Here is a 13,108-nt window from a genome sequence, read left to right as displayed (position 1 = left end):
CTTTGCCTTTGGTTCCTCCATCCAGCAGTGTCTGGACCACATGGCTGACCCCACACCTTACATATTTCCCTCTGCCTATGATGGCCCAGCCAATGAATAGGACCCTCGAGCCCTGTGTGTGGCTAGACGATGCTCAGCCTGGCTAGCACAGCGTCTGCGTCCCCGGTTCATGCCTCAGCCCTGGGTTCAGTCCGGCAGCATCAGATCCCCAGAATCCAGCGACCCCTTTCCCCTTGGTAGAGAAAACCAAGGCCCAAGAGGATGAGGGGCTGGCTTGCTCAGAAATGCCAGGGAGCAGATACCCACAGCTGCTATCCTGGATCCTAAGGCATAGCCGCACATCACCCCACAGGTCACTTCACTGCTGCAGGAAACACCTCTTGAGAGCCCAGTGCTCTGTCATTTAGCACTTCATTCATTCCATAAATAGATTGGGCACCTACCACAGGCCAGGTACTCTGCTGTTTTATTCCACCTCATAACGTCCTGCCTAAGATGCTACTGATACCCTCACTCAGTAGGAGAACAAATTGAAGCCAGGGTCAGGGACATGTCCAAAGACCCCCAGGGCCAGCACTGGGGTCTGAGCCCAGCCCACAGGCTGTAGAGCCCGTCTCCCAGTGGCGACCGGTGTACTTGGTAGACATGGGAGCTGAAAGCTAGTCCCATCCCTTGGGGAGGCTGGTGGGCAGGAGGATTTTGGTTTGTGAACCACAGAGCACAGACTCCCACCTCCTAAAAACCATCCCAGGCCTCCCCTCTAGTTGTCATGATTTGGGGTACAGTTGGCGGAGGGCTCGGTGTGAGCTTCTGGCCCTCGCTGGCACAAGAAGGATGAGGGAGTCCAGGCAGAGCTGAGGTTGTCCTGGCAGCAGGAGCTGAGGTTGTCCTGGCAGCAGGAGCTGAGGTTGTCCTGGCAGCAGGAGCTGAGGTTGTCCTGGCAGCAGGAGCTGAGGTTGTCCTGGCAGCAGGAGCTGAGGTTGTCCTGGCAGCAGGAGCTGAGGTTGTCCTGGCAGCAGGAGCTGAGGTTGTCCTCAGCTGGCTGCAGGTGTGTCCCCTGGGCTGTGTTGCCTTTACAGAAACTCTTCCTGAAAGGGGATCCTTGGGATTCAAGTTCGGTGGCCTGTGACGTGGGGGAGAAAAACAGGGATAACATATATTTGGGGTACAATGGTCCAGTTACACCGGATGGTGAGTTGTGTTTTTCTTCTAGATGCCAATGGTCCCTGTGGTTATTCCGCAGACACGCAGTCAGTAGGTAGCTTTTCTCAAACTTACTTAGCCCTGGAACCCTTTGTTCTAAGAACAGCCTGCAGGACAGTGGCCTGAGAAACAGTCTTGGAGGCACTGCTGTGTGGCCAAGGATGCAGGTCCCACCTGATGCCAAGGGGACACAGCCCTGGCAGTGTCGCTGCCCCTGCCCCACAGCCCTCGCTGGCCCCCGAGTCCCCACATGCTCTGCTTTGCCCCCAGGAGTCAGTAAAATCGTGACGGTGGATGTGAAGGGGAATAGCCCTCTGTGGCTGAAGGTGAAGGACCTGGCAGAGGGCATGACCTACAGGTTCCGTATCAGAGCCAAGACCTTCACGTACGGGCCTGAGGTCGAAGCCAACATCACCACCGGCCCAGGCGAAGGTAGGGATGCTTTGGGCAGACACGCAAGCTGCCACCCTCCACACACAGCATTCAGCCACCCAAGTTTGAAGGGGTGTCCAGAGCCACGCTAGAGCCTGGAGACACAGGGATGAGCAAGACAAGGTCCGTGGTGGAGCTCGTGGGTTGGGGGACTGACGACACAGCAGACACACAGGAGCTCGCACGTGCGGGGGGTGCCTGGGGGGAGGCGAGGTGGGGGGAGGAAAGGCAGCTGGGCTATAGAGGGTCACCTGCACCATCAGAGGTTTCTCAGGAGGCCATTTACGTCAGAAGCTCTGGAATTCTTGCGGTAAATGCAGATTCCTGGGCCTCAGGAGATCAGAATCTCTGAGCATCCACCCTGGGAATGTGCATTTGAACGAGAGCTGAGGGTGGCTCTTCGGTGCCGGCTAAGAGAGCCGCTGCTCTGGAGGGCATTGAGGTGAGAAGAGGAGTCTGGCCCAGCCTGAGGCAGGGTCACCTGCCAGGCCACGTCTTTGCCGGACAGAGGCGACAGAGGCTGGCAAGGTTAGAGAAGAGGGGAAGAGAGGAACAGGCAGTAGTGCTCTGGGCCTGAGGCGGGAGGGGAGGGGAGGAGGAGGGCAGGGGAGCCTAGCCACCAGAGTTTGGGGTTTGTGACACCTCTGAGGGGATCCTTGGGCTGGAGGAATTTTTCAGCTTTAGCTTTGAGTTTAGCTTTCCAAGGTCCCTGTCTCTTATGTAGGATATCCCATCCTGAACACCAAAGCCACCTCCCAGACCATTCTGTTCCCTCCCTCCCTGAAAAGGAACGCAGCCATCCCACACTTTTCCTAAAATCCCTCCTCCCCACCCCCCGCCCCCTCCTTATGCTCCTCCGGCTCCTTCCTGCCCCACTGGCCAGGCGCTGACCAGGGTCTGGCTTAGCCCGGCCTCTGGGAGGTGAGCTGGGCCTGAAGAGGCTGCCTCTCACCTTTCGGGCAGGCTTGCCCTCCCTGCGGGTTCAGGCTGGCCACTCCTCTGTCTCTTTCTGGGTACTTTCTACTCCTGCCTCTTGTTCAGCAGAGAAGCTGTCTGGCTCCTGGGCTTCATTGGAACAAAACCCACAGCACTGCAGGAGGAAGCTTGCCCGGGAGCTGCCCTGCTCTGCCCTGCACCTGCCCCCAGCCCCTCCCTGCGTACCTCTCACCTGAGCCTGCTTCCCTGGGAAACAAACAGGAAGAGAGCTGTCAGGGCCAGCAGCGGCATGGGGACAGGAGACGGCCATCTGGAGGACAGAGTGTTCCGACCTGAGGCCTGAAGGGTCCCAGGCTGGGGGCAAGAGGGGGGCAGGAAATGCGGAGGAGGTGGGGGGCCCCTGAGGAAGATCTGAGCTGTACCCTGTGGGTACAGGTGAGGAGGGGTCCAAAGCGGGAAGACGTACAGCCTGGTGAGCTGTTTCCTCCGGGCCAGGCAATGGCTGGGTGCAGGACGCTTCTGGTCTGGGACGAGACGACAGCTCCTTCTCTCAGCCCTGAGTGCCATCCTGGGCAAAACGAGAACGTGGGTTCTGAAGCCCCCACCTCACGCTTCACACTTCCTTGGGTTATGTTCCACAGCCCCCGTCCCTCAGCTGCCTTTGCCCTGTGCTGTAGGCAGGACGCACGTTAGGGAAGGAAGGAAGGAAGGAAACGAGGCCCTCCTAGGTCCCAGGTTGGGGCTGGATGCAGGGTGGGCAGTGGGCTGCCAAGCTTCGTTAGTGTGTCCCTGGCCTCCTGTCCGGCCTGCCACCTCTCCTGGGCCCAGAGAATCTTGAATCCGGTGCTGGACTCTCAGCTCCTTTCCCAGCAGGCATCCACAGGGGCCACCCTGTACTCGCTCGGACATCCAGTCACCCACCATTCACTGTCTCATTCCCTTGTTCCACAAGCACCTGCTACATGCCTGGCTGTGGGCATACAGGCCTCCACGTTTGATGGGGAGCAGGCATGTGAGTGACAGCACACAGGGTCATGGCCTGGGGGGCATTGGGAGGACCAAGGATAGGCATGGGCACCCCCAGACAGTAGGGGCTCGGGACCCTTGGCAGATGGAACTGGCTCACTCTTCTTATTACAGAAGTAAACTCATGCTGCTCTGGCTCCTGGGGCCAGTGCCTCAGAGCAGGGCTGGCTGCTACTCTGAGGCCCCTGCCACACCGGGACAGCTGGCAGGGGAGCGCAGGTCTCTTCTCCCTCCTCTTACAGCAGAGGCCGAGGACCTCCTGCAGTCCCAGTGTCCCCTCTCCTTGTCTTATAGCAAACGCAGCTGGTGTCAGAGGATTTCAGGCAGGAGGTAGGGAGGACACTGCCGTCACAGGCCAGGAGAGATGTTGGGGGACCCTCCAGCCTCCCCCTCCAAAACCAACTTCCTTCTATCACGGGCTATCTGCCATTATCACACCCACTGCCTCCCATGACACATCCCTTCAAGCCTTACATTCCAAAAGGCCCTTAGAGATAGAGAAACCGAGGCAACGGAGAGCTACGTGAATTGATCAGTCGTCCATCTAATGGTTCTGGGTTAGAAGTAGGAACCTGGGTTTCCTCAGTCTGCGCCAGAGACCTTTCTGGCTTCACCCCATATACCCTTTCCTGCCCCTGAATTTAGAATTCGGGGGGTATGGGTGACGCAGAGGAGAACACCATTGGATCCGACAGGCCCAGTCTGAGACACGCTCCTCGGGCCTCGGCACGTGCAGGGTTTCCAGAGACGCTGGCCCATTTGGTTTTGTCACCCAGCCCCTCCTGCTGGGTACCCATCTGGCTCTGTACATCTCTTGCCCACCGTGTGCTGTTTGCAGGTGCCCCGGGACCACCTGGAGTGCCCATCATCGTGCGGTACAGCTCTGCCATCGCCATCCACTGGTCCAGCGGAGACCCTGGCAAAGGGCCCGTCACCCGCTACGTCATAGAGGCCCGGCCTTCAGGTACGCCCCCTTCCTCTTCCTGTGGAGCGGGCGTCCACGTCTCACTTTCTCCCTCCTTCCCGAGTCCCTCCATTTGGCACATGTGTCACCTGAGAGGGCGCTTGTGCTGCTTCAAGTGAAACTAGAGGTGGCCTGTGTGAGTGGAAAACAGGGAGGTGCACCCTTAGTTAAGGAAGACCTCAGAGGCCCCCGGAGAATGGCGCTTAGTGCCAGGTGAGGACCAGCTCAGGCGGAGGCTCATTCAAGAAGCCAGAGAAGCAAGAGTTTAGCTCCCGTTGGATAAACCCCCATGCCCTCCACACAGCCCCACTGACCAGTGCCCCCCACGGAGGCCGGCTGTCCCCCAGCGACCCCAGCTGCCTCTTTAAGACCTGTCTCTGACGTCGTGACTGTCTTGGCAAACCCTGTGACTGTACCACCCTCTCCTGTCACGCCTGAAATCGAATCACAGGAACCTCCAAAGCCATCAGGAGATGAGTGGCTGAGAAGTCGCTCCAGGGGGCTGCAGTGCACACTCCTGTTTCACTGTTGTCACGACACCTGCTTCTCCCGGCTCCCCTTACTCCCCTTAGCCCTTCGCCACTGCCAACTCCGTCCGTTGCTAGGCTTCCGAGTTAATCAGAGGTGCCAGAGCCAGTGAAGGCTGGAGGCTTGTTCTTGGTCTTCCATGGACCTGTGATTAGGTGATCGAAGTGGAGAAACTAAAAAAAAAAAAAAAAAAAGAAAAAAGAAAAACACTTTGCTGCTCCAGTACAAGGAGTAAACAGTAATCATACTGGGAAGTAGTCAGGCATGGCGGTAGCTACTACTTCTAATAGGAGCATCAAAACATCCCAGTGACAAATGGGTCATTCCTCGGGGTAGCTGAGCGCTAGTCACCTCAATAGCTAATAGTTAATTCCAGTGGTTTCAGGAAGCCGCTACCACCCCGTCATTGCCTTAATCTTAGGCTAATAATTACAGTCGAAAATAGCTAATACATCTAACAGCTCAGATCCAACGTGTAGCTGGAAGGTATGTGTGCGGTTGGCTGTCGCTCTACTCCAGATGGTCCCTCCCCGGCCCTCCAATGCCAGCTGCTGAGTTGGCCAGGAGACCGCCGTGTGCTATTCCCAACCAGGGCCTGAGCCTGTTTTTTCCACCCAAGTTGGCCGGCCAAGGTGCCAGGCTGTGGAATGTTGGCTCCAGACTTTGGCCCTGTTGATTTTCCTGCGTTCCCTGGGAGGCCTGGCATGGGACCCAGTATTCCGGGTTTGGGGGCTGGGACTTCACCCATACAGGTGGGACCAAGGACTGAGGATAAGAGGAAAGATCAAGCCGGGACCCCTTGAAGGGTCCGGACTCAGAGCAGTGCCAGGGGGCTGGTGATGGGGTGGCAGGCGCTGAGGAGAGGGTGGAGGGCACAGGGAATGCCTCTCCCTGCAGCTGCGTGCGAGCAGGCGCCTCTTATGGGTGGGCACCCCCATGCCCATGGTGGTATATGGCCTCACCCTCCTTGTCTTCAGGATATGCTGTTTGCTGGGCAGAAGCAACTAAACACGCCTGCTTTCTATGAACCGAGAGCAGCCAGGCACTGAGACAGGGCGGGAGGGGGTGCGGGATTCACTCGAGGTTTCCGACCAGTGGAACCCGCCCCACAGATCAGCCAACTCCCAGGGTGGGAGGCCAAAGCCACAGCATGACATTCCAGCAATTTCTGGGTTGCCCTGGCCTTACCCTTTGTTTCTGTTTGGGCGGGACGAGGCGGGTCAAACAGCAGGCAGGAGGCTCCAGCTTCTGGGAAACAGCAGGGGCCTGGACGTGCCCATCCAGCAAACACTGATTGTACTGGATACCATCCTGGGCACCCAGAGGGAGTTAGTTTTGTGCCCGGCGGAGTCAGACGGCTCTGGGATGACACACCAGCTCTGCCACTTCGGGCCGTGTGGCCTTGGGAAGATGGGTTCAGCTCTCTTTGAGCCTTGGTTTGCTCAGTTGTAATATGAGCACAACAGTTTCTCCTTCTCACCGTTGCTGCGGGTACGAAAAGTAAAGCCCATGCTTGATGAGGAGTGAGTTGTCACTGTCATATTGTCACCATCATTATTATCATCACTGTGATGGCCATGAATGTGAGAATTCAGAGTTCCCAGAGGAAAATGGATTTGCACCCCAACACTTAGCTTTCGGGCCACGCAGTACTGAAATTGGGGCACCTAGCGCTCTGAAGAGGCCAGGGAAGAAGTGTTGGCGTTCATTTATTCAACAATAGGGGATGCCCACGCAAAGACAAATTAGGCATGAACCCTGCCCTGAGAAATTTCACAGCCTAGCAGGAGAGAAAGAGACATTACACAAAAGATGTGATGTGTAGGAGGCGGGCACCCACAACCAAACACGTGAGACGGAAGGTGTGTCCAAGGCTCAGGAGAATTCTGTGAGGACAGCGGATCCCTCCGTTCCTCTCTGGCCCCTCGCTCTCCTCAGACCTCTGCTAGAAGCATGGAGGACCCGAGGGGGCCCCCATCAAACCCAGGCAACCTGACCAAACCCTCACAGGCGACCCCAACCCCTCCCGAAGCTGTTTAAAACACACACACACACACACACACACACACACACACACGTCCGCTTCTTTTTGCCAGATGCCACACTGCTTCTCTTTTGAATAGGAACAGGAATCAGAAAAATAGGGGCCTTGTTAAGTCCCAGAGGTTACACCCATAGGATACAGGCTTAGGCAGTCACTTAAAATGATGTTGACCAGTGCTTTTTAATGACACAGAAAACAGAATATGTAGAGTTCTGCCTACAAGGGTGAAAGTGGTCTTTCTGTTTGTCTGGATGGTGATATTGGGCTGCTCGTTATAGTATTTTCTGCATATTACACATTTTTAATATTTTATAGACATTTTAACAGAAAATATAAAAATGTCAGATACTACAAAAGGCATCTTTTAAAAAAAAATCTGAGGACCTACTACGTGTCAAGCACTGGAGATTGGTGTTAACAGGCCTGGCTCTCAGGGAGCAACAGGTAGGATGGGGGGGGCCTCCCCCTCACGGAGCACCCCCCTCTCTGCTCTTGCAGACGAGGGGCTATGGGACATCCTCATCAAAGATATCCCCAAGGAGGTGACCTCCTACACGTTCAGCATGGACATACTGAGGCCGGGCGTGAGCTATGATTTCCGGGTCATCGCAGTCAATGACTATGGCTTTGGCACTCCCAGCAGCCCCTCCCAGTCTGTACCAGGTACTGGCCTGTGGGGTGAGGGATGGGGGCGCCCCTTGGAAGAGCCTGGGCAGTGGGGAAGGAGGCAAGGCAGGAGAGCATCAGAAGCCTTGGGATGGGGACCAAAATGCATTGTCCTCTCACTGCTCCGAAGCAGTGAGCCCAGGGCTAGGGCCTGAGTCAGCTTTCAACTCTGGAAGAAGCTGGGGACAATGACGCTTTAGGGTTCATTTCCAAGGACAGCAGAAGCCCTAGGCAGGGGGCCCAGTTGGGCTTGTGGAAAAATCAGTGGGCCCAAGATGAGCGCTTCCGTGAGCTCATCACCTAGGGGATTCAAGGGCGCCAGGCCATAAACTGTGTGTTTCCATAGAAACCACCCCCCAAAACAGAGTCAGCAGCCAGTGGAGCACAGGCCTCGTGGACCTGACTGAGCAGTGCCTGGGTGGGGTGGGCTGCCATCCTCCCCTTTTGCCTCTCATTTTTCCCATCCAGCATGTCTCAGCTCACAAAGGACTCTAATATCGAAACCTATGGCCCCACATCTAACCACTAACCACTTTTAATACCAAGGCCTCATCCCTCAGGCAGAACTATAACTCAAGACTTTACCCTCACCGGGTGAGTTTCAGAAACCTGGCCGTCTCCCTCCTCCCACACACTTTCACTCTTGCCCAGATTGATAGAACCGAATGGTGGGAAATAAACACTTCACGACTGACATAAAAGACAGCCCTCCATCAGGCAGCAGCGTGTTGCTGGGTGCAGAAAGAGTAATGCTGGGGGTTTTGAAAGATGGGAGCCCTACCTGCAGAGGCATTCTAAAGACCCACTCATGTCCACCCTCCCAACTCCCCCTGCTTTCTGCTACCAGAAGAAGACTCATTCCCAGCTAAAGTGGGGAGAAACTCCCAGGCCCACCACAGGCCAGACAAGCACATTTCCAACACAAATTTGGGTCTGCCTATCAAGGTAGACCATGGGTAGCAATGGAAACAAAAACAAAGAAAAATAGCAAGCACACTCCCCTTCCTGCACGCCAACCCTTGTCTTCAGCAGACATCACTAATCAATCCCGGCTCTCTTTCCTAGTGAATCCAGAAGCAACCTCAGAATGCCTTAAAACAGCCCAGTTGATTGGAGCTGGCACTTGAGATGAAACTGTCCCTACTAACCTTGCCTTAGGTTCGACCTCATTCAGAGGGCACAGACCCCGCCTCCCCATTCACTGAGAGCCGGTGGTAGGTTCCCAGCTAGAGTGGGAGGTTTGGAGGCAGAAGGGAGCTGACCGCCCTGGCCCTGACACCCCATCCATGTTCCAGCCCAGAAAGCCAACCCGTTCTACGAGGAGTGGTGGTTCCTGGTGGTCATCGCTCTCGTCGGCCTCATCTTCATCCTGCTCCTGGTCTTTGTGCTCATTATCCGGGGCCAGAGCAAGAAGTACGCCAAGAAGTCAGACTCGGGTGAGCTGGCAGCCCTTGCACTTTCACGTGTCTGCCTTCCTTTCAGCGTGGGTGGCAGTAGTGGTTGGGGAAGGGTCTTTCTCAGCCCTGGAAATGCATCTGCTCTGATAGGTGGGGCAGCCCAGGCTTCCTATACAATCTCCAGCTCCTGTTTTGCTTTCAACTTGAAGAAGAAAAATGGGGCAGTCCAGCCAGGTGGAGGAGGAGCGGCCACCTGATCTATAGGGATGGAGTGAGTGACCGGATGTCAATCTCTCCCCTACCCCCACCTCAGGGAACAATGCCAAGTCTGGTGCCCTGGGCCACGGGGAGATGATGAGCTTGGACGAAAGCAGTTTTCCTGCCCTGGAACTCAACAACCGACGACTCTCCGTCAAGAACTCATTCTGCCGAAAGAATGGCCTGTACACCAGGTAGTGGGCTGTCTGCACGGGGGACCAGAGGCTGGAGGTTTGGGGACCAGCAGTGCCTGGGGTGTGGAGGACTCTTGGGAGGGTCGCTAGGCAGGCAGTGTCCACGTGGCCTCACCACCTCTTATAAAATGGCATTCCAGCTCAGCAACTGGGGACAGTCAGCAAAAAGACACAGTGAGGCCCGGTAACAGTACCAGGGGTTGGGGGCCACAGCCCGGGCAAGGGCACACTGGGGGTAAAGTCACAAGGCGGTGCCTACAAAGGGTTTGTGCCACGGACAGCAGAATGCAAATAACCTGCACAATTTGGGGAACAAACCTACTCCCATCTGGAGCCAGCTGTTCCTAGGAACAGCCTGAAGCTGTGATGCTTACTTGCCCCAAAGGGGAGATGGACCCAGCCAAGGTAGGCTGGGCAGACACGCCTAAGTGAGCGGTGCCAGGAGCTCCCCTGATTGCTTATGCCCTCCCTGTCTTCCTCGCAATTGTGGAAAGAAAGGACACTCTGAGTGTAGACACCTCTCCCCGGGGTCCTCGCTTACACCTGCTGTAGTTGCTCAACACTTTTCTCCATCCCCCACATTGGCACTCTCAGCATTGACCTCAAAGGGCCACATCCAAGAGCTGCCGACTGAGAAGGATGAAGCTGGTGGCACACAGCCTCCTGTGTCCTCCTGACTTCTCTCCAACCCCCGGCCCCCTCCTAGCCCTCCTCCCTGTGGCCAGCCGGACTGCCTATCTCCAAGGGCAGGGGCAGCTGACAAAACTTCTTTCTGTTTGGTCCTCGAGGGAAGAGGCAACGTGTGTGTTCTCAGGACAGAGGGAGGGGTGCGCAGGCCAGCAAGACCCAGCTCTCATCCTCCGCCAAAGCCAGCTTTCCAAAGAAAGGGCCATTTGAGGCCGTAGTGGCAGGCCCAGCATGGCCACCACAGCCCCGCCAGGCTGGCTCCAGGGCCCTGCCACATGGAACAAGGGGGTGTTTCACCGGCAGCCTGGCCTCGCCTGCCTCTCACGCCCCAGTGTACACACACAGACCTTGGCCCCTGAGTGTCCCTACACGGCTGTGTATACATAGAAATCCCATTTGCACCAAACCATCCCTTGGCTCCAGGCCCTGACTCAGCCACAGTGACACTGCCAGCCCTCGCTCACCCTGCATGTCACCAACACAACACTAGCCTGGCACCCCATTTTCTCCCTCCTTTTTGTGTTATATATTTGCTTCTCGTGTGCTGATGGCTAATACTGTTATTGTTTTATTTTTAAGGAATTGAGAGATGGGCTTTGTGGATTGGAATTAAACCAGTGCAGATATAGTACAAGAGGTCGGAGGGGGTAGGGGGTTGCTTTTGACTTATCTCCAGGCCTCGGGACTGTTCCCAGACAACATTTCTGCAGCAAACAGCCGTTGGCCCCTGTGCAGACAGCTAGGTTCAGAGCCACATTTCCAGAAAACCTTCCTGGAGCAGGCTGGGCAGATCTCAGGACATCAGGCCCTGGGCAGCGCCTCCCTTGCACCCCACCCGGAGGGTAGAGGCATGGAGGATGCCAGCCACCTACCCAGTGCCCCCGGGAGCTTGCCCTGCCCACTGTCCTTACCCTGGGCTCGTGTGGCTCAGGAGAGGACAGCCCCTGCCTCTAGCCTCTAGGCACCCATGGCAGGTGACACCCTGTCCTGGGTGTTTGTGCCAATGACTCAGAACCAGGCCTCTAACTCAATGGAGAAATGCGTAACTTTCTCTAGGGCTTTTCAAAGGTAGGGTGTGACTTAGGGCCTGGAACTGCTTCTGGTCTCAGAGCAGATGAGCAGGTTGGGAGGGAGGAAAAGAGGGAGGGAGGCGGTGGTTTTCCTTTTCCTCCTAACCCTTTGTGTTAACTCTCTAAAGCTCACTTTGTGAGTGTAAGAATTACATAGGGAGTTCGTCTGCAGCGCAGGTCTCCAAGCCTCAGCTGAGATTATGAGTCAGGAGGTCTCAGGAGAGCTCAGAGTGCTTTGTAACCGTCACTGCCAGGTGATCCCAATGCCTGAGGTCTTGGAACCACAAGTGGAGAATCCAGGTGCCCTCCATTCACTTCCCTGGAGCTGGTTCTGGAGGTTGGCCCGGCTCCCTGCACCGTCCCCACCGCACGTGGGGCCTCCTGCCCACGTTCTGCCCTCCAGGCCACAGGCCTGGGAGGAGAAGGACACAGTCGGATGGGGAGTCCACCTGTGTGTCTCACCGTGGCCTCCCTGGGCCTGGGCAGTTGCTCTGAGGGAGGCCACCGCTCAGCCCCCACCCTCCACTCTCTCTAGGTCCCCGCCCCGGCCCAGCCCGGGCAGCCTGCACTACTCAGATGAGGATGTCACCAAGTACAACGACCTCATCCAGGCCGAGAGCAGCAGCCTGACTGAGAAGCCCTCGGAAATCTCCGACTCTCAGGTGAGGCGCGGGAGGGCCAGGTGTCCCGGAGAGGGGAGTGGAGCCGCCCTTTCCCAGAGCGCAGCCCTGCTCAAGGGCCCATCTCATGAGCGTTTCCCTCCTTTCCCTTACGGGCCCCAGAGGCCCCAGGAAACTACCCAGAAGTCATATGTTGGCCAGCTGCCGTCCCCCATGTTCTGCTCAGAGTTTGCACCCAGGTCCTAGTGGGGTCCCTGGAACCGTGGGCATGTAAGATCCCCCAGGAGTATGGTCCTCAGACTCTCAGGAGTCACCCCACATGCGCCGTCACTCAATCGCTCTGGCCTGCATAGACTTGTGAAGGCGTGGACAGGAGGCTGACACAGCCGACTGCATTGCCAGAGCCCGAGAACCGTACACTGAGCTGGTCAGGGTCAGAATGAGCTCAGAAATGGAAGGCTAGGTATCCTGGGGCCCCAAGAATGGGAAGCAGTGTAGACTGATGAGGCGTTAGGCTTTGGTGGTTGAGACCTGAGTTTGCATCCTGGCTCTGCTGCCTGTGAGCTGGGGTATTCTGGGTGTGATAGGGAACCTCTCTGAGCCTCGGTTTCTCCATCTGTAGAACAGGCAGGGGTAATAGCAGGCTCTCTCATTGGGGCTGCGGAGAGGATTCACTGCGATTAGGCACAAAGAAGCTTAGCACAGGGCCTGGCATACGGTAACCGTTCAATAAATGTCAGCTCTTACATTAAGAAGGGGAGGTACCTCTGGAAGACAGAGCTTTATAGATGCTGCCATTAGGTGGGGCATGAGGGGACACTTGGTTCCAGGCTATGGGGAGAGGGGCCTGAGTACATTCCCATTAAGTGATGTTACGGCCTCCCTCCCCAGCCCTCTCGTCCTTGGCCAAGCCTGCTGGTTGCCCAGGAGGTTCCGAGAAAGGCCACTCTGTCCCACGCCCTGGACCTTTCTGCCTGGTCCTGGGAGCGAGCAGGGTTGTCGGCCATGTGGGAGGTGCCAGCAAGCCTGGGATCTGTTTGTGGGCCCCGTGGACCGAGGGCCTCTTGCCCGCTACTGTTTTCT

At 56.6% G+C, this 13,108-nt stretch overlaps 1 protein-coding gene across 2 annotated transcripts in view; it reads left to right on the top strand.

Annotated features, from left to right (window-relative positions):
- Positions 1–13,108, top strand: part of SDK2 (sidekick cell adhesion molecule 2) — a 246,705-nt gene that overhangs the window by 223,712 nt on the left and 9,885 nt on the right. For both annotated transcript variants that reach the window (XM_074319611.1, XM_074319612.1), the window contains 6 exons: positions 1,474–1,635; positions 4,436–4,561; positions 7,632–7,796; positions 9,095–9,235; positions 9,510–9,648; positions 11,941–12,067. In XM_074319611.1, the coding sequence (XP_074175712.1) occupies positions 1,474–1,635; positions 4,436–4,561; positions 7,632–7,796; positions 9,095–9,235; positions 9,510–9,648; positions 11,941–12,067 (860 nt within the window). The remainder of the gene's footprint in view (positions 1–1,473; positions 1,636–4,435; positions 4,562–7,631; positions 7,797–9,094; positions 9,236–9,509; positions 9,649–11,940; positions 12,068–13,108) is intronic.

Source organism: Rhinolophus sinicus, linkage group LG15 (genome assembly GCF_036562045.2).
Source record: "Rhinolophus sinicus isolate RSC01 linkage group LG15, ASM3656204v1, whole genome shotgun sequence".
Classification (NCBI taxonomy): Eukaryota; Metazoa; Chordata; class Mammalia; order Chiroptera; family Rhinolophidae; genus Rhinolophus; species Rhinolophus sinicus.
This window is presented reverse-complemented; position numbering and strand designations above follow the sequence as displayed.